Consider the following 21,815-nt stretch of genomic DNA (forward strand, 5'->3'; position numbering starts at 1 on the left):
TTTGTTAAAAATCATTATTAGTTCCAGATAAAATTTCTTAAGGAATATTTTCCATGCTAGCTGAGTATTATCTAACTCAGATAAGCAACCAACATCACAAATAGTTATTAAGTGTTAGAGGAAGACTTTCTCAACCATTATTAGTTAACATTGTTTTGAAAACTCTGGCCAAATCAGTGAGACAGGGAAAGGAAAGGTTTTAATCATTAAAAGAGTGAGATAAGGTTATATCAGGGTCTGTAGAGGATGTTATTGCTCATGTGGAAAATCCAAGCAAATCAATTATAAAATGTATCTTAGACCAGATAAAAGTTCAATGAAGTCCTGTTTACAAGATAGATGAATAAAATTCACTAGTTTTCTTTCGTGTGCGTACGTGCGCGCGTGTGTATGTATATGTATGTGTCAACAAAAAACAGTAGCAGAAAACACAAAGGGAAAGATCACATTTATAGGAGCAATAGGACGAACAAAATAAACCCCTTGGAATATACTTTCCAAAACCTTATGGAAAGTGCTGACTTGTACCTTTTAATTGTTATATCATACAGATATAGTATAATTTATCTAACTAGTTTCCTACTGATAGCCATTTAAGTTTTTTCCTATGTTTTTGTCTTCACTATAAATGAGCCAAGGACATTTTGAAAACTAACAACAAAGATGATTTATATTCCCTGATTTTAATTGTGAGATTAAGTTATAATAATTGATATATATTGGTGATGGTACAAGAATAGATCATTGGAATAGAAAAGAAGGTCTCAGACACCCTAAGCTATATGACATTTCACATCTGGAGTATGAAACCAAAGGAAAATACCTATAAAGGAAGATATCTGACAGGTTTGCCTAAAAATTAAAAACATATTTTCTCTTTGATGCTGACCTACATTTTCCCTTCTCCCTATCCAAGGAGTTGTCTTTCTTAGTTGCAATAGGCTTTTCTGAATTCAGTGCCTTCTTTTTTCCTAACAGTTCTTTTACCAAGTGTCACTTTTTCCTATGTTTATCCACGACTAACTGGCATTAGTACATTGACATAAATAGACCCAGTTACTCTATGCAATATAAATACTTACTTTGTGTGGTCTATTTCTGAAAGAATTTAGAGCACTTTCATAACTCTGTTTGTTAGGATAGACTGAGCTGCTGTTACACAGTGACCCAGTACAGTACCACAGTCCCTCAAGCAACAATAGTAATAACAGACGTTTTTATAGCACATACTCTCTCTTTTTTAGAAATTTATTTATTTATTTATTTATTTATTTATTTATTGGCTGTGCTGGGTCTTTGTTGCTGCATGCGGGCTACTCCTTGTTGTGGTGCATGGGCTTCTCTTATTGCGGAGCATGGGCTCTAGGCGCATGGGCTCAGTAGTTGTGGCACACAGGCTTAGTTGCTCCATGGCATGTGGGATCTTCCCGGACCAGGGATTGAACCCATGTCCCCTGCATTGGCAGGCGGATTCTTAACTACTGCACCACCAGGGAAGTCCCATATAGCACATACTCTTTGCCTGGCACGTTATATATATTAACTCCTTTAACTCTCCCAAGAACAGTATGTGTGGGTATTTCCATTTTATAGCTGAGGAAACTGAGACACAAATAACTTATGTAACTTGCTCAAGGTCAAGTAGTTAGTAACTCAAGGAGCCAGGATTTGAATTAGGTATTCTGTCTCCAGAGCCTATTTGCTACACTGCCATGAGATAGATTTTTTTTTTTTTTTTTCTCTCACATACCCATCCAGAAGATGGGCAGGTGATCCTGGACAGTAGGCCTCTGTCCACCAGGTCATCAAAGGAAAAAGATTCTTTTTGTTTTCATCATCTCCTATGGTGGTTTCCTCATGTGCATGTGGAAAATGGTAATGGAAGAAAATGGAGAGGGCAATTTTCTTTTTAAAGGATGTGACCTGGAGTTTGTATTTACAACTTTGCCTCACATACCGTTGGCCAAAAATTAGTCATATGGCTGTAACTACTGTGAGGGAGGCCGGAATCTATAACCTCTAGCTAAAACTCAGAGGTTCTGTTACTGAAATGAAGGAGAGGAGAACAGATACTTGGGTGGGAGGAATTTATAATCTTTGCTATAATAAATCACATTGGAAATGGAAGTATAGAAGAGTTTAAAGAAGGTTACATCAGCAAGATGGCGGGGTAGGAGGTCCCAACACTTGTCTCCCCTGCAAATGCAGCAAAAGCAATAAATAACCAACTACAAACTGATGAAAATATCCCAGGGATAGCTCTGAACTTCAATGAAGAAGCATCAGAAACCATGCAGAACTCAAAACCTGAGGATGGCCACATAGAAAAGTACAGGAAGCATTTTATCTCCATCACCCCATCCCCCAGTCCAGAGCAGCTTGGTACCAGAGAGTTCCCCTCAGTAGAATTTTACCCCATGGAGAAAAGGACAGCAGAAGAATCCCAGTGAGCCTTGCTGCTGTGGATGTTTATAGCCTTTGTTTCCGAGGCTTCGCAAGACTTCACCGAAGTTGTTTTCAGCTGACAGAGCTGCCTGGAGTCCTGCCTCTTGCATTTGTTCCTTGGGGATGGAGCTCTTGCTGTGGGCTCATATAGCTGCTGCATCTCCCCTCAGCTGGACTCACTACAGTGAGCCCCAGAGCTCCAGACCTCATTTTCATGAGAGATCTGCACATTCTCGCACCTTAGACACCAATGCCACTGCCACAGCAAGTGCACCAGTGCCCAAGGACCCAGGCTTTGTGGTGGTTCCACATGCACCTGATTGTAGGACCCTGGCTGGCTCTGTTACTGTTGTGAGATCCAGCATACCAGATCAGGTGCCAAGGGGGATCCCCTTAGCTAGAACTTCCTCGTATAGGCAGAAAAGAGGAGTACAGAAAGACCCTAGCAGCCTTTGCCCCTGAGGATCCCAATAGCCCTAGCCACCACTGCTACCTGAGGACCTCCATAGTATAGGCCACGGAAGACCCCTATAGTCAGTGCTGATGCTGACCTCAACTGATGGAGCTGCATAAAGACGCCACCACTGTGCCTTCCAAGGAAGCAAAGATGCTGCGTGCTACCCAGCTGGTGCTCTTACAGTCACCTTCAGGTGAAAGTCTTTTCCTACCCAAGCCAGTCCAAAAAGGCTGGAAGAGTTGACTGCATCCTCAGATGTGCAGACATCAATACAAAACCTTCAGAAACCTGGAAAAGCAAGGAAACATGACACTGCCAAAGGAACACAGTAACTTTTCAGTAACTGAACTTAAAGAAATGGAGATCTATGAGTTATCTGAAAAAGAATTCAAAATAAAGAAGCTCAGATACTTCAAGAGAAGACAGAAGCAATTCAGTGAACTTAGGAAAACAATACATGAACAAAATGAAAAGTTCAACGAAGAGTAAGAAATCATAAAAAGGACCAAATTCTGGACCTGAAGAATACAATGAATAATGCAATAGAGAACTTCAGTATCAGGCTCAATCAAGCAAGAGAAAGAATCTGTGAACTTGAAGACAGATCTCATGATATTATAAGGTCAGAAGAGAAAAAGAAATCAGAAAGAAAAAGAGTGAGGAAGGCCTATGTGAATAGTGGAACACGATTAAGTGAAACAACATCTGTGTAATGGGAGTCTCAGAAGAAGAAGAAGAGAGAAAGGGACAGAAAACTTATTTAAAGACATAGTGGCTGAAAACTTACCCAATCTGGTGAAGATATGGCTATGTAGGTGCACAAGCTCAAACATCTGCAAATAGATTCATCCCTAAGAGATCTTCACCAAGACATTTTCATCAGGCTCTTAAGGCAAAGGGAGGATTTTGAAAGCAACTAGAGAAAAAACTTGTTACCTATGTGGTAATACTGATAAGCCTATTAGTAGATGTCTCGGCAGAAGCCTTGCAGGCCAGGGGAGAGTGGGATGATATATTAAAATTGCTTGAAGAAAAAACTGTCAATCAAAAACACTTTACCCAGGACTTCCCTGGTGGTGCAGTGGTTAAGAATCTGCCTGCTAATGCAGGGGACATGGGTTCAAGCCCTGGTCTGGGAAGGTCCCGCATGCCGCGGAGCAGCTAAGCCCGTGAGCCACAGCTACTGAAGCCCGTGCGCCTAGAGCCCACGCTCTACAACAAGAGAAGCCACCGCAATGAGAAGCCTGCGCACCGCAATGAAGAGTAGCCCCTGCTTGCTGCAACTAGAGAAAGCCCACATGCAGCAATGGAGACCCAACACAGCCAAAAATAAATAAATAAAAAAATAAAAAATACTTTACCCATCAAAGTTGTCCTTCAGAAATGAAAGAGAGATAAAGAGTTCAACAGAAAAACAAAAGCTGAATGCCCACTCTCACCATTTTTACTCAGCATAGTGCTAGATATCCTAATTATAGCAATTAGGCTAGAAAAAAGAAAGAAAATGCATCCAAGTCAGAAAGGAAGAAATGAACTCATCTCTGTTTGCAGATGACATTATCTTATATATAGAAAACTGTAACATCTCCACCAAAAAAACTGTTAGAACTAATAAATGAATTCAGTAAAGATACAGGACACAAAGTTAATATACAGGGCCTCCCTGGTGGCGCAGTGGTTGAGAGTCCGCCTGCCGATGCAGGGGATACGGGTTCGTGCCCCGGTCTGGGAGGATCCCACATGCCGCGTAGCGGCTAGGCCCGTGAGCCGCGTAGCGGCTGGGCCTGTGAGCCGTGGCCGCTGAGCTTGCGCGTCCGGCAACGGGAAAGGCCACGACAGTGAGAGGCCCACATATCGCAAAAAAAAAAAAAAAAGTTAATATACAAACCATCAGTTGCGTTTCTACACACTAATAATGAACTATCTGAAAGGGAAGTTATGAAAGCAATCCCATTTACAATAGCATCAAAAACAATAAAGTACTTACGAATAAGTTTTACCAAGGAATTGAAAGACCTGTACACTGATCAATAAGACACTGTTAAAAGTTATTGAAGAAGACACACAAAAAAATTGAAAGATATCCTGTATTCTTGAATTGGAAGAATTAATATGAAAATGTTCATGCTGACCAAAGTGATCTTCAGAATCAATGCAATCCCTATCAAAATTCCAGTGTCATTTTTCACAGAAATACAAAAACTATCCTAAAATTTGTATGGAACCACAAAAGACCCCAGATGGCCAAAGCAATCTTGAGAAAGAAGGACAAAGCTGGAGGCCTCACACTTCCTGATTTCAAGCTATTATGAAGCTATGGTAATCAAAATAGTATCGTACTCAAATAAAGCAGGGCACATAGACCAGTGAAACAGATTAGAGAGCCCAGTCATAAACCCAAACATATTATGGTCAACTAGTTTTTGATAAGGGTGTCAAGAACACACAATGGGGAAAGGACAGTCTCTAATAAATGGTATTGGGAAAACTAGGTATCCACAAAAGAATGAAACTGGACCCCTGTCTTACACCATTCACAAAAATTGACTCGAAATGGATAAAAGACTTTACATATAAGGCCTGAAACTATAAAACTCCTAGAAGAAAACTTAAGGGAAAAGATCCTTGACCTTGGTCTTAGCAGTGATTTCTCGGGTAAGATAACAAAAGCACAGGCAACAGAAACTAAAATAAACGAGTGGGACTACAACAAACTAAAAAGATTCTGCAGAGCAAAGGAGACAATATATTGAAAAGGCAGCCTACAGAATGGGAAAAGATAATTGCAAACCATATATCTAATAAGGGTTTAATATCAAAAAAATACAAAGAACTCACATAGCTGAATGGTACAAAAGAAGGTAGTCCAATTAAAAATGGGCAAAGGACTTGAATAGACATTTTCCCAAAGAATTATGTACAAATGGCCAGTAGATAATGAAAAGGTGCCTTACATCAATAATCATCAGGGAAATGCAAACCCAAACCACAAAGAGTATTACCTAACACTTCTTAGAATGGCCATTATCAAAAAGAAGAGAGAGCAAATAGCGAGGATTTGGAGAAAACAGAACCCTTATACACTGTTGGTGGGAACGTAACATGGTACAGCTAATATGGAAAAGGACATGGAGGTTCCTCAAAAAATTAAAAATAGAACTACCATACCAGCAAACCCACTCCTGGGTATATATCCAGAGGAATCAAAGTCATTATCTTAAAGAGATATCTGTATACCCATGTTCATTCCAGCATTATTTACAATAGCCAACATTTGTAAACAACCTTAATGTCTTTCCATGAATGAATGGATAAGGAAAAGTGATTCATATATATGATGTACATATATCATATATATGAATATTATTCAGCCAATTGAAAAAAGGAAATGCTACCATGTGCAACAACATGGATACATGGATGAATCTGGTGGGCATTTATGCTAAGTGAAACATGCAAGGCAGAGGAAGACAAATACTGTATGGCATCACTTATATGTGGAGTCGTTGAATAAAAAAAAAAACAAACGATTTCATAGAAACGGAATAGAAAGTTGGATTCCAAGGGCTGGGAGAATGGTAAATGGGGTGATAAGGTCAAAGGGTATACATTTTCAGTTTTAAGAAGATTAAGTTCTGAGGATCTAATGTACAACATGGTGACTATAGTTAATAATACGGCATTGAGTTTCTGAGAGTAAATCTTAAGCATTCTCACCACATGCACACGCACACACACATACACAAAGTGTTAACAGTGTTAACCATGTGAGGTGGTGGACGTATTAATTATCTTCGTTTTGATAATCATTTTACCATGATTTGCCATTTTACCATATACCATCACATTTTACACTTTCAATATATACATTTTACCATGATTTACCATTTTACCATATATCATCACATTTTGCACTTTCAATATATACAGTTATATTGTCAATTATTCCTCAATAGAGTCAAAAAATAAAAACAAACTTTAGAAAAATGTCCTTTAAAAATATTCTCTACTTTGTTTTAATGCACTCATTTGCTTACATGAGTACTGTCAGAGTACTCCTTTACTCTTCGTTCCTTGTGTCCCCCACCTCTATGGTCCTCATGTCCTTTTACATTCTGTTTCCTGGGTTTTTCTCTAATGCATATTCATTCTTCATCCCCATTACTGCTGTATTGGTCCAGACAGTTATTGTCTTTTCCTCTGTTAATTGGTCCCCCTTCATATCTGTGCTCCCTTTCTCATACCTGCCAGAGGGATCTTTTGAAAAATGTAAGTTAAATCACTCTCCTCTTTAAAATCCCCAGTGCTTATCTTCCATCGGGTGAAAATCTAAGCTAATTGGCCTATATCATACCCTTCATTTTCTCATTCTTATTTGCTTCTCCTAGTACTTTCTCAAGCATACAAGTTAAGTCACGATTAACTTATTTTCCAAAGATATAATTTAAATCCTTTATTTTCGCATTATGAGTTCTTCTTCTTAAAAGCCACACTCACACACTCTTATGTTCACCCAGAAAGCTGCTATATTTTTCTCCAAGATACTGCTTAATTATTACCTGTTTTGTGAAGTGATCACTAATAACCTTGGCCCCAGGCAGTTTGCATTTATTATTCCATTCCCATGGCATTTTAAAGTATATGCCTTCATTAGTGTATACTTTTTGTATTATAATTATTTTTTGCTCTTTCTCTCTTTAACTTCATAAGCTCCCTGAGGCAGGGACTATATTTACACATCTTTTAAAAAATTCCCAGCACACAACACAGTGTATGGTACATGGCAGTCAGTGAAAGAAATAAATGGGGAGTGAATTGTAAATGGATGAAAAGAGTTATTGAAATTTATCATAAACAGGAAACGAGGCGTTCATTCAGGCTGTTGCAATGTAAGACATTATTAATTTTTCAGAACTTGACAACATTAGTAAAAAAGCTCATACATTTTTAGAGTGCTTTTCCAAATTTTGAAGTACTTTCACTTCATCTCATAGGTTTTTCAACACCTGGAACAACCTTAGAGACATTTTTTATAAGGAAATGTCATTTACTTTTCCATTGGTGATTGAAATACCAGTGTTATATATATATAACATTCTACTTTTGGATGTGCATGTTATAGAATGCTTACCTCTGACCTACTTATAGCACATTTTGTATCACAGTGGATGACGTAGTAGATGAAAGTGATGACAACGATGATATTGATTTAGAAGCTGAAAATGAAACCGAAAATGAAGATGACCTAGATAAAAATTTTAAGGTTGGTATAAATTTCTGTGTTTAGTCAACTTTATAAATTGTATTCACAGGTGTAGAACAAAGATTGGGTAGATATGTATAGCTAACAGTAGATTAATTTGTTTTGTCCACAACTTTTTATCATGGATGACTATGGACACTAAGCTATTGAAAGGAAAATAATGTTGCTTTGAATACATTAGTCTGAAAAGGGCCTTAAAAAAATGTTATTTTCACTGTCTCTGACAGGGAAGATTTTATCTAACCTTTCTGACTTAGATTTTAAAGTCTAAGGAAATCTAAGGGTGAAGGAAAGTGTTTTTTGAGACTCTTAGGTGGCAACCCGTTTTGCTTTGTTAAGTGGTAGAGGGGTCCATTTTAGTGCCTGCAGAAAAACATCTTAACTCCTTTGTTTTTCAACTGTTTAGCTTAATGCCTTTTCGGGCACAGGGGGTTCATCTGACTCTTGTCTGCTTGGGCCTTTTTGTCTTGAAATGCTACATCAAAATTGGGGTACACTGAGTATTTGACTCTCTCTGGAAATAGAATCTAAGATACTGGAAGGAGATTTCTATTTTAATAGCAGATGTAGAACCAGTTTTATTATCCCCAGATGTGGTCACCAAGGCAAGCTTTGGCGAAATTGTCATGGCAGCCAGTCTAGACAATGTGATGGCATGCATCCTGGCCTTAAGAAGCTACAAAGACGAAAAACAATGCAGGCTCTGGTGTTCAAGGCAAAAAATCTGGGGTAACTGTGTTGGTGGTTCTGGACTTGATATGGTGAAAGAACTGGTAGGATCCAAGTTAGAAGAGTTTATATTCTGCATGTAAAGTGTTCCTTAGATAACAGGAGGTATATTAAAATCAACTGTTTGGATTCTTCGGGAAGTGAGTGTTTAGAGATAGTAAAATTTCCTAGATTAATATTAAGTTTATAATTTAAAGTTTTGTATTTTGATGGAAACCTTTCTTTTATGTATGTTTCCATGTGTATTAAAAACAAAGTATGTTGAGTGTAATTTATTCTTCAAGGCTCAGGGTCCTCATTAAAAATATCTGTTGTGGGCTTCCCTGGTGGCGCAGTGGTTGAGAATACGCCTGCCGATGCAGGGGACGCGGGTTCGTGTCCTGGTCCGGGAAGATCCCACATGCCGCGGAGCAGCTGGGCCCATGAGCCATGCCGCTGAGCCTGCGCGTCCGGAGCCTGTGCTCTGCAGCGGGAGAGGCCACAACAGTTAGAGGCCTGCGTACCGCAAAAAAAAGAAAAAAAAAAAAAACTGTTGTGACCACTACAGATGTAAAGATGGAGATTGGCAGGGAAATAGAACTCAATAGGAATTTATAACAGTGATTCTAATTTTTCTGCTTGGAAATTGTCAGTGTGTCTGCGTGAATACATATTTAAAATTAAAAAAAAAATCGTATGGGGATAAGTTTCATATATTATGTATCATGGTTATTTACCCCTAAATACATTAGTGTATATTTCCTCTAAGGACAGTGATATAGTAATCTCTCAGTGTCCTAGGGGGAATTGGTGCCAGGACCCACCTCAGATATCAAAATCCACAGATGCTCAAGTTCCTTATATGAAATGACATAGTATTTGCATGTAACCTATACACATCCTCCCATATACTTTGTCATCTCTAGATTACTTATAATACCTAATACAATGTCAATGCTATGTAAATATTTGTAAGTACAAAGGAAATGCTGTGTATATAGTTGCTGGCGTGCCGCACATTCATGTTTTACTTGTTGGAGTTCTGTTTTTTAAATATTTTCAATCTATGGTTGGTTGAATCTGAGGAATGGGAACCTGTGGATACGAAGGACTGACTGTATTCTGTTACATAGCCACAATACAATTACCAACTTAATACATTTATAGTGATATATCATTTTAATCTAATCTACCATCCACATTCCATTTTGTCAGCTGATCTAATAATCCCCTTTAAAAGTTTTTTTTTTTCTTTCTCCAGTATAGGATCTAGCATCAGGTATTGCATTTAATTGTCATGTCTATTAAGTCTCCTTTAATTTAGAACATTTCCACATATTTCTTTGCCTTTTTTGACAGTCACATCTATAAAATATACAGTTATTGGCAGCATTATTCACTGGGGTATTTGAGATTGCTCACATTTTCCCCATTTTACCTTAACACAACAGTTATAATAATAAGAAAAAATAATAGATTGAATTTATTGAACAGTTAATCCTGTGCTAGTCCATGCACTTTACACATACAGGCATACCTCGTTTTATTGCACTTCCCTTTATTGAGCTTAGCAGATACTGCGTTTTTAACAAATTGAAGAGGGTTTGTGGCAACCCTGTGTGGAGCAAGTCTGTTGGTGCCATTTTTCCAACAGCACTGGCTCACTTCATGTCTCTGTGTTACATTGGTAATTCTCACAATATTTTAAACTTTTTCATTATTAATATATTTGTTATGGTGATCTGTGATCAGTGACCTTTGATGTTACTATTGTAATTGTTTAGCAATGAAGTATTTTTTAATTAAGGTATTTACATTGTCTTTTTAGACATAATAGACCACAGTATAGTATAAACATAACTTTTGTATGTATTGGGAAACCAAAAATTCGTCTGACTCTCTTTATTGCGACATTTGCTTTATTGTGGTGGCCTGGAACTGAAGCTGATATATTTCCGAGGTATGCCTGTAGTAACCATTAAGTCCTGATAGTAATCCTATAAGGTATGTGGTATTATTACCTCTGCTTTACAGGGCTGATAATTAGAAACCAGAGGTACAGAAAGGTCATCGGTGTAGCTGATAAGAGGTGGGACCAAGATGCAGAATAAAGCATTCCAGTGTGAATGTTTGCTTTCTTTACCACTCTGCTCTGCTAAATATTACTTTTTTTCAAGGGCTACAGAATTGTTGGCTCTTTGACACTGCTGAGCTGTGTTATCTTATTTTTCTTCTTTACCACTGTCTGCTTCTTACTCATGTTGTCTGTTACATTTGGACTTTGCTTAGTTTTTCCTTTTTATCTAAATCACATCACTTTTTTCATGCTTTAGGTGAACCTGCTACATTGTAGTGGGTATAATATCTGTGTTCTAATGTGACTGTAGTCATAGAGACTGTTTTTTCCTCACCATAGTGATTCAATTCTCTTTGCCCCAGATTTCTCAGTTTGGAGCATTTATAGAAACCTGGAGGTTCTGTTGTAGAAGAGTCGTCTCCAGATTGCCAGGACTTGTCAGTATATAAGCTTCAATGTGTTCTTTTTTTTTCTCCTTAATTTTAGAAGAACTTTAAAGGAGTAGTAGGTTTATTTCTTCTGAGTGTGTCAGGAGCTCTTTATCTTTGTTTTTCCCCAAACCCAAACACAAAATTTCTTGCTATTGACCTCTCAAAGTATAGTTTTCTTTCCTCACTGTGCCTGTTTTATAGGAGCATCATTTTTTAATTTTTAAAATAGCTACTTTTTAATGCTATATCTTCATAAAATAGTAATGAATATTGAACTACTAGTATGTTTAGAGTAAGGAATACCTTTTAAAAATTTTTTATTATTTTGAAAGTATTATCTACTTTAATAGATGCTAATCAAGAAAGTTACATTTTTTTGGTTCATCAATACATAATTTAAGGATATATGAAATTATATATTCATGTAATAATAATTACACAATTATGATACAGTAATTAATATGATACTCTTTAAATAAAACCAGTCTTTATTATTTATGGCAATGGAGAAAATCTTTTTATTGGTTAAAGAAATAATAGCTAAATTCCTGAATATGAAATAATGAGAAATATATAGTATATTGTTCTTTTTTAAATTATGTGTTAATATGACAATATATAAATATAATCAGGTACATGTATATAAAGCATTTAAAGGATTGACACATAGTAGAATGAATTTAAGTCTGAAAAATAAGTACTTTACTCTGATAGTAAGATAAATGTAAAATTGAGGATGAATACCAATTGAAAATTAATAAGTGGTCTTATTAACTCTCTTTAGCCATCAGTGAAGGTAATGATGGATTTGTATTTGTGTAAGGCCAGAGTTGCTGAGGGTCCTAGAAAATAGCTTGGATAGTAGGTAACTCACACTTATCTTTCCATCATGATGTACATTAGCTCTTTGTACACACGCAGATCAAATTGATCCTGGATACATATCCTATTCCTCCGAGGTCATATTTCTTTACATTTACCCTCTTTTTTTCCCCGAAGGGACATGGAAATCATTTTTGGCTGTTGTTCCACTCCTCATTGTTTTTTTCCCCTGAAAAACAGAGTGAATGGTGGTAATGAGCTTTTCTAAGGGTGCGTGATAACCATTAGTTGCTCTTGAGGCAGTGCGTTATATTGACTAACAGTGTATTCTTTGAAATCACTGATTAGTGATTTCACATGCTGGCTCCTCTCTTTGCAAGCCACTTAACCTCTCTGTACCTCAGTTTCCTCTTTAATTAAATGGAGGTCGTGATACTATCTGCTTCATAGTATTCTTATGCAGATTAAATTAGATCATTATGTAAAATCCTTAGCATAGTCTGTCACATATTTTCATTGCTCTATAAAAGTTATTTTGATTATCACCACCACCGTCATATACTTACGTTTTTCAATTTAGTTTTCTTAAGTTTTACTGCCCTTTAATCTGAGCAAAACGATGGCAGTTGGGGAGATTGGGGGGGGGGGACATAGTTTAGTTTCGATCTTGATGTTAGTTTTTCTATCTTGAGGAGCCCAAATACCATGCTATGTTAGCATAATCTTTGATAAAAAGAAAACACAACATAACAACCAAAATAACAACAGAACAACCAAAATACATAAGCAAATTTTAATTTACAATGAAATTAATACAACCTTTCTGCAGTGATTATTCTCTATATACATGTAATTCATAATTTGGAAAGCTTTAAATCTGAAATGTATTTTGTAATTTTTCGTTTTTCTTAATTGGTGACATACCATTTTTATTATTTCAGAATGATGATATTGAAACGGATATTAACAAACTAAAACCCCAGCAAGAACCAGGACGAACAATAGAAGAACTTAAAATGTATGAACACCTTTTCCCTGAGCTTGTTGATGATTTTCAGGTATACAGAAAATTCAGCATCTTAACTAATTTTAAGAAAAAGTTCTTTTTTTCTTACCTATAATCACTGTTTTCACTTCTAAAAAATGAAAGTAGTGTTGCTTTTCTGAGTGACATTGGACAATTATTTCAGCATTCTGAGCTACAAATTGCTGTCGGTAAAACAAGGGGACTAGGCCATTTAATTTTTGGACTAGCTTTTAAATTTTTTAATCATTTTTGTTTATCAATTGACATAGTTTTTTATTCTTTTTAAAAATAATCTTTAAAATGGCATTTCAGAAAGCCTTATTTTTATCAGTTGCTTTCAACTGAGGGGAGATGAGAGCTGAGAAAATGCTTAATTAAAAATATAGTCTATGCTCATTGAATTGTTTTTCCTGATAGTCACCATATAAGCATGGAAGGTCGGGAAAGAGGACAACTGGAAGTCTTTGAATCTAAGTTGCTTCACAAGGACAGTGACTTCTTGTTAACATTTCTTACCCTCATTTATTTACTAGAATATAGTATTCAGCTTGGACTGCACAGCAAGTAAAGCTGATTGAATTGATGGCTAGTAGTAAATACAGTTTCTTACGCTCACTCTGCTGCTCACTTGTGGTGGGTTCTTGAGCAAGTCCCTGAAACTGCCCAGAATCTTAAAATGTAAAATATAGGGTTTGAACTGATAATCGTAGATTTATTTAGCTCTTGCTGCAAGCCCCGGCTCCCTCCCGCCCCCGCCCCCGCCAAATTTCACACACTAACAGTGTATTCTGGTTATAATTCCTGGTTGTAATAATTCCTGGTTGCTCAAAGAAAAAGACTTAAATGTGAAACTATATGTGAGAAATAAAAACAGAAATACTTGCTAGCTAATGTTTACATTTCACAGTTCTAATTATTCAGGTTTCTCTTTGGGAACTAATGAGCTTTTGGATGCAATAGAAGAAGCAGCAAGTTGCTCCCTCTCCCCCTCCCCCAGTGTCTTGGTACTCCCCATAGATTTGGGGTATGTTGGAAGGTACGTTGAAATCAGGGGTAGTAGAAAGAGGGCAGGAATGAAGGAGAGGTTATTTGTTACAGAAAAGAAGGCAAGAAGAGGCATTTGGGGAAGGATACAGGGTGATTTTCTTTCATGCCACCTACAGGAAGTATCTGGCTGCTCTTTTCACACTTTTGTGCCCAACTAAGAACCACTTTAAAATAAAGCTCCAGAGATAACAAATACTGCCAATTTAAAGCAGAAAAAATATATTGTGGAAGGGGTTTGGGGAAGGAATTGATTATTCTGTGAAGAAATGACCTATTTTCTTCTCTGTTTGTATACATATAAGAATTATATAATGTGAGTAAAAACTGTAGGAGTTTTGATGTGGGAATAGAGATGACTAGTTTTTTAATAGGTGTTAAGGTCAGGATTTTGATCCTCATTATTTCACAAGCCAGTTCTTTTCTTGTAGACTATGTTGATGAGTACTTGTACATTTGCCTATTAATTCAACAACCAGAATAGGCCACCCGTGATGGTTTCCTGCTTGGCACCTTTGAAAAGCTGGCCAACTTGTCCTTTAGTTTGGCTGCTCCTAGAACAGACTCCTACTTTTGGCCTGACTTGGTGTGACCAGGGTCAGATGGTAAAGACAGGTGTGTCTTAGTGTTAAGAGCTCTGAGGATTCTTCCCAAGTGAGTTACCCCTTTTTACTGTGTTTAAGCAAAAGAAGTTACTTCCAGTATTTCAGATAGTACATATTTATTAATGCCATATTTTTAAAGCTTAAAGTAGAATAGTTAGCTCTATGTATATAGAGTATGTTGTGGGAAATAGCACATTTTCTTCTATGTACGTAATTGGAAAATCATTCTAAAGTAATTGTGTTGGCACTCTTTCTCATTTTTCAGTTTCAGAGGAATGCACTGTTCAAACACTTTAGTCTCTAATTTTTTAAGTGTGTGTTGGAACTATGTATAGGCAGCGATATTTAAGTGATGTATTTTTGAGAATTAAAAATAATTGGTTGGCTCTAAATAGGAAGTGTTTGAAAGAATTTTTTTCAGCTATCATTGTATCAAATGATACAATGATATGAGATGGCAGATCATGAGATATTAAACAGAAATGGAATTAATTTTGATTATGACTTTTTCCACTTGGATTTGCATGTCACTTGCAACATCAACCACTGAAGCTTAAAATTACTTGATGTGTTTGTTTTTACCTGAACACCACCCGCTTTGTTTCCAGATGTGTTAAAGCTACTATTCAATGGCCTGACGGAGGAAGAATGAGTGCATTTGAAGTCCACATAAAGAATTGTTAAAGTAGTTAGCAACAGACTTTTTTAAGGGGACCTTACGCGTGCTTTTAAAGCTATGATTATTTATTTGTAGTGACAAGTATAGTTTTATTTTCTTTTGTTTCTTGATAGCAGAATATTAGAAGTGTTGAAATCCTGCATTTTCACAGCTCTGTTTTCATACATCTGTGGTAGCATGATGGCATTTACCATATGGACTTTTGTTATGTTTATTTCTTTCCCCCCTTTTTTTTTTTTTTTTTTTTTGCGGTACGCCGGCCTCTCACTGTTGTGGCCTCTCCCGTTGCGGAGCACAGGCTCCAGACGTGCAGGCTCAGCGGCCATGGCTCACGGGCCCAGCTGCTCCACGGCATGTGGGATCCTCCCGGACTGGGGCACGAACCCGTGTCCCCCGCATCGGCAGGCGGACTCCCAACCACTGCGCCACCAGGGAAGCCCCTCTTTCCCCTCTTTTTAATTTGGTTTTAAATTTTTATTAAAGTTATGCATGGACAAAGTTTAAAGAGCAAGTAGTTTTACATAGTCTAATCAGGAAAAACTGTAGTCTCCTTCCTATCTGCTGTTTCCTACAATCACCTTTCCATATGTTTTTGAAGTTAATCCCCATATTTCTAAATGATATGCTTACAGTGCCATGTCTTGATATTTCCTTCTTTCATTCTCTCTCTCTCTCTCTCTTTTTATTATCATCTTAATATAGACGTCCAGTAATTTTCAGCTTTTCTTCTCTTCTAATATTTACATTTTGAGGCTATAAATTTCCCTCTAATTACTGTTTTAGTTGCATCACACAGGTTTTGAAATTTAGTGCTTTCATTATCTTTGTTTTGAAACTTTTTTTCCATTATGACTTTTTCCTTTGATTCAGTGGTAATGTCAGAGTTGGCTTTTTAATTTCCAATTTTTTGTTTATCTTTTTATTAACTTCTAGCATATTGTAGTAGGATGAGAGGACATATCCTTTATGATTATAATCTTTTGAAATTTTTGAGACTTATAACTTTGAATATGGTCAATTTTTGTTATTATTTCTCATGTCTTTGAAAAGAACTCTGCTGCAGTTAGGCACGGTTGTATATTTGCCTAATAGGACAAGATTGTTAATTGTGTTTAGAAGTTCTTTTCTATCCTTATGGGTTTTTGTTCCTATGTTATCAATTACTGAGAAAAGTGTGTTAAAGATTTCTCATTATGATTGCAAATATGTTTCTTTTTGCAGCTCTGTCAGCTTTTGTTACATATTTTTGGAGGCTTATTATTTATTGTGTATAAGTATAAATTGATTTCTCTTCCTTTCAAATTGAACTTTTTTTTTTTTTTTGGCTGCATCAGGTCTTAGTTGCGGCATGCAGGATCTTTCCTTGCAGTACATGGGCTCTTCATTGTGGCATGCGGGCTTCTCTCTAGTTGCGGCACACAGGCTCCAGAACATGTGGGCTCTGTAGTTTGCAGCATGCGGGCTATCTAGTTGAGGCATACAGGCTCAGCAGTTGTGGCATGTGGGATCTTAGTTCCTCGACCAGGGATTGAACCTGCATCCCCTGCATCGGAAGGTGGAGTCTTAACCACTGGACCACCAGGGAATTCCCTCAGATTGAACCTTTTATTGAAGTTAGTTTTTATCTGTAAGACTTAAAGGCAAAAAGTTTTTTAAAAAAAATATTAATGTAGTTACATAAATTTTAGTTACTTGCCTGGTATCTTTAAAAATCTTTTCACCAACTTCTTGTTACCCTTAGCTGTTTATCTTTTAAACAATATATAGTTGGATTTTAAAAACTCAAGTCTGAGTCTTTGCTATTTAACTGGAGCGTTTAGGTCACTTACATATAATTATTAATATATCTGGATTTGTGAGATCTTATTTTGTATTTTCATTTGTTTCATCTCTGTGTCTTTGTGTCTTTTACTTGCCTTTGTTTGGATTATTCTTCCTCGTTTCAGTTTTTTCACCTTTATGTGAAAACTATACAGTCTCATTATTTTCATTTTATTCAACTTTCTTGGGGTATAATTTATGTGCAACAAATTGCATTCATTTAAAGTGTAAGTTTGACATATACGCAAAAATTCTAGTTACTCTTTTTTAAAAAATTTATTTATTTCATTTATTTTATTTTTGGCTGTGTTGGGTCTTCATTGCTGCACGTGGGCTTTCTCTAGTTGTGGCGAGCAGTGGCTACTCTTCATTGCAGTGCACGGGCTTCCCATTGTGGTGGCTTCTCGTTGTGGAGCACGGGCTCTAGACACGCGGGCTTCAGCAGTTGTGGCATGTGGGCTCAGTAGTTGTGGCTCGCAGGCTCTAGAGCATAGGCTCAGTAGTTGAGACACACGGGCTTAGTTGCTCTGTGGCATGTGGGATCTTCCTGGACCAGGGCTCAAACCTGTGTCCCCTGCATTGGCAGGTGGATTCTTAACCGCTGCGCCACCAGGGAAGCCCTCTAGTTACTCTTGATAAAATAGTAAATATATGTATTTACTAAATTCTGAAGTTAATTAGGATCTTTCTTTTCTCTTCTTAATTATAAAATGAAACTTAGGATACTTTATATACACCTCCCAAACCTTCAAAACTTACATGCTTTGAATTTATATTTTAACTCTAGCTTAAAAAAAAAAAACCTCATATGATGCTACTGCTTTGTGTTTAGATTCAGTGTTTAAGATTTACGTACATTTTCACTACCTTTTAATTTTTTATTTCTTCTTGTTTCTCAGACTTTCTGTCTGAATTGCTTTCCTCCTGCTTGAAATGTTTTATAGTGTCTGTCTGTCTGTCTCTTTTTTGGTCCAAAAATGTATTTATTTTGTAATTCTTCTTGAAAGTTAGTCACTGTTTTCCTCTAGCTGCTTTTTTAAAATCAACTTTACTTAAGTGTAATTTACATGCAATAAATTACAAATATTTAGGTTCAATGAGTTTTAACAGATATATACATTTGTGTAGCTACCAACCCTGTCAAGATATAGAATTGTTTCTGTCACCCCAGAAATTCTGCCTGGGTTTCTTTTTAGACAATATCCTCATCTCTTGCCCAGGTAACTACTGATCTGCTGTCACTCCAGGTTAATTTTGCCTGTTTTGGAATTTCTCGAAACTGGGCTCATATAGTATGTACTTTTTTGTGTAAGGTTTCTTTTGCTCAGTATGTTTTTGAGATTCACCTGTGTTTTGCATTTATCAGTGTTTTTTTTCCCTTATTGCTGAGTAGTATTTCATTGTATGAATATACCACGATTTCTTTATTCATTCACTTATTGATGAGTATTGTAATGTTGGCAGTTTTGGGCTATCATGAATACAATTGATACTACCATGTGTGTACAAAGCTTTTTTGTAGGAAAGCTTTGTAGGAAATATGCCTTCATTTCTCTTGGATAAATACCTACAAGTGAAATTGCTGGGTTGAGTGTATGTTTTCACTTATACGAAATTGTTTCTGGTGACTTGTAAGATTGTTTCTTTAGCTTCAATGCTCTACAGTTTCCCAGAAATGTTTGTTAAGTGTAGATATTTGTTAAGTCTTGTTTGGGATTCATTGTGTTTTGGAATCTGTGAGTGCTGTTTTCTCATAGGATTTGGAAAAATTCTTTATTCTCTTCTTCAGATACTGCCTCTTTCTCTTTCCCTCTCTATTCTCTTTTGGCATTTCTAATTGAATGTAGATTTTCTAACTCTCTTCCATATCTTTTAACTCTTTTTTTTTTTAATGTTTTCCTTCTCTTTATTTCTCTGTGCTGCATTTAGGTAATTTCATCAGAACAGTCTACCAGTTCCCTAGTTTTAATTTTTGCTCCATCTAATCTGTCATTAGAAACATACATTAGGCATTTAAATTTGTTTTTAGAAGGTTTAAAAAAATGTTTCATCAGTCTTTAACTTCTTGTTTCTTGTCTTTCATTTCTTTGAACATATTAAATATAGGCATTCCTTAGTCTTATAGTTTTAGTGTCTGAATTTCTTGCAGTTTAAAAAAAAAAATTTTTTTTTTAGCATGAGCTGCTCATTTTCTTTATAATTTTGTGGAAATTCCAGAAGTTTCTGTTGTTGTTGCTTTTGACAAGCACTGTAATAGGTTAAATTCCTCACTGAGGATTTTTGGACCACCCAGATACTGTGAATTCAGACTGCAGATTCATGTGGTGTGATAGCAGGCTTTTGGTACCATTTTGTGAGTAGTGCTATTCTTCACCCTCTTGAGTGCTAAGGTTTGCGACAGTTGACTTTCCTTGCTATTATTTGTTTTGTGGTAGGGTATTTCTCGGGCCTCTTTGAAGGTTTAGTTTTCTGGGGTTCCTCTTTATGGGAGGGGTATCTTCTGTTGGACTCCCCGCTTTATGGAAGCTCTGGGTTACTCTCCTGTTCTTTATACTTTTTGAGATGGGAAAACCTATACCCTAGGTCACCCGTTTTAACAAACATTTTTCAAGTGAAAGCCAGCTTCAGTCTTACAGCTTTGAGATCCTGTCTTCACTTACTATTTGGTTTTTAATCCTTGCTTTCTTATTCACTTGCTGTCATACTTAAAATGTTTTAATATCTTTTTTTTTTTGGCCGTGCCGTATGGCTTGCAGGATTTCAGTTCCCTGACCAGGGATTGTATCCTGGGTCAAGGCAGTGAAAGCTCTGAATCCTAACCACTAGACCATCAGGGAACTCCCAAAATATTTTAATATCTTTTCCAACAGTTGTAAATGTTTCTGTGGGGTAGATAACTAGCCCACCAGGTTTCCTACAACAGATTTTTAAATGCAGATTTCTTCCCTTCAGCCCTTTTAATGCAGAGACACTTACCCATTACCTCCTTTGTGCCTCCTTGTCTCCTTGGATTAGATATAGTAGAGAGGCCGAAAGTGAATTATATTTGAATCCCTGGTTTTTATACAGTGGATATTTAAGGAATGAATCACAAAAGAAAAGAGTCTTAATTTTGACGACATAATGTGTGTGTAGAAGTTAAACAAAATTAAAAGATGAATTGTAAATCCAGAAAAATTTTTGCAAAAATGGGTTAAGGGATGTGTCTCTGTGTGTGTGTGTGTGTGTGTGTGTGTGTGTGTGTGTAAATAAATGTGAGAATTTATACTGCAAAACAAGAAAATTCCTGTATTCCAGGAACAAATATATTACCTATGAAGAAATAAACTGGTTAATAGATATATGGAAAGTTGTTTGCTTTTCTAATAGTCAAAGAAATGCAAATTAAAGTGGTGGTAAGACCATACTTCTTATCTACCACTTTAGAAAAAATTTTTAAAAACTATAGTACCTAATGTTGTCAAGGGAGAGAAAAGTTGAAATAGATACTCTCATATACAGTTACTGGGAATAGTATTAATATTAGTATTTTTGGAAGGCATTTAGACAGTTTGTATTAAACATTAAAATTGATTATAGTATCTGGCTCTGTAATTCCATTTCAGTGCTTGGGAAATTATCCTAAACAAAAAATTTATGCAAAAGGATGTTCAGTGCAGAGTTCTTTATAATAGCAAAATTTTGGAAATGGCTTAAATATACATCTTATTTGTTTGTTTAAATCCTTCCATATTCTGTGAAGGATTTAAGGCCCAGCAATAGAATAAAGGTTAAATCCATTGAGTTTTTTTTTTTTTTTGATAAAGTCTTACATAGACCAAAAAAATGTCTAAAAGTATAAAAAGAGAAAAGGCTACTTGATCTGTCAGCAGCATTCTTTTTTTTACTTGTCTTCCAGGACAGTTTTCTTTCCTGGTTTTCATGTTTCCAGCCCAGCTTTTTCTTCTCCATCTCCTATTGTTTCATTTTCATCTCCTCAACTTCTTAAGATTGTACTATCCCAAGGTGTACAGTCTTTTGTCTTCTTCTCTTATCTGTCTGTTTCTTTCCACTGATGATTTCCAGTCTCATGGCTTGGAGTAGTATCTGTATGTGAATGACTCTCAAAGTAACATCTTCTGCATACACCTTTCTTCTGAATTCTCAATGCATACATTCAGCTGCCTGCTTTACATCCTTGTTTATATGTGACTAGCTCACACTTAACATTCCAAAGCTAAACTCCTGATGCTTTTCAGTTGTTCAGGCAAATACTTTGGTACCATTTGTGACCTCTCTTTGTACCTTTTACCCTGTATCTAGTCTATCAGGATATCATGTCTTTTTGGCCTCACAATACATTTAGAATCCAACCACTTCTTACCAACTTCCATAGATTACTGCAGAGGACTCTTAATTGGTCTTCCTGCTTCTCTTACAACCCCCCCCCCCCCCCC

General features: G+C 36.5%; 1 protein-coding gene across 2 annotated transcripts in view; it reads left to right on the plus strand.

The window, feature by feature from the left end:
* AGTPBP1 (ATP/GTP binding carboxypeptidase 1) overlaps nucleotides 1-21,815 on the plus strand; it is a 171,944-nt gene that overhangs the window by 73,916 nt on the left and 76,213 nt on the right. For both annotated transcript variants that reach the window (XM_007456113.1, XM_007456114.1), the window contains 2 exons: nucleotides 8,068-8,165; nucleotides 13,145-13,261. In XM_007456113.1, coding sequence (XP_007456175.1) covers nucleotides 8,068-8,165; nucleotides 13,145-13,261 — 215 coding nt within the window. The remainder of the gene's footprint in view (nucleotides 1-8,067; nucleotides 8,166-13,144; nucleotides 13,262-21,815) is intronic.

This window comes from Lipotes vexillifer, unplaced genomic scaffold (assembly GCF_000442215.2).
Source record: "Lipotes vexillifer unplaced genomic scaffold, Lipotes_vexillifer_v1.1 scaffold806, whole genome shotgun sequence".
Lineage (NCBI taxonomy): Eukaryota > Metazoa > Chordata > Mammalia > Artiodactyla > Lipotidae > Lipotes > Lipotes vexillifer.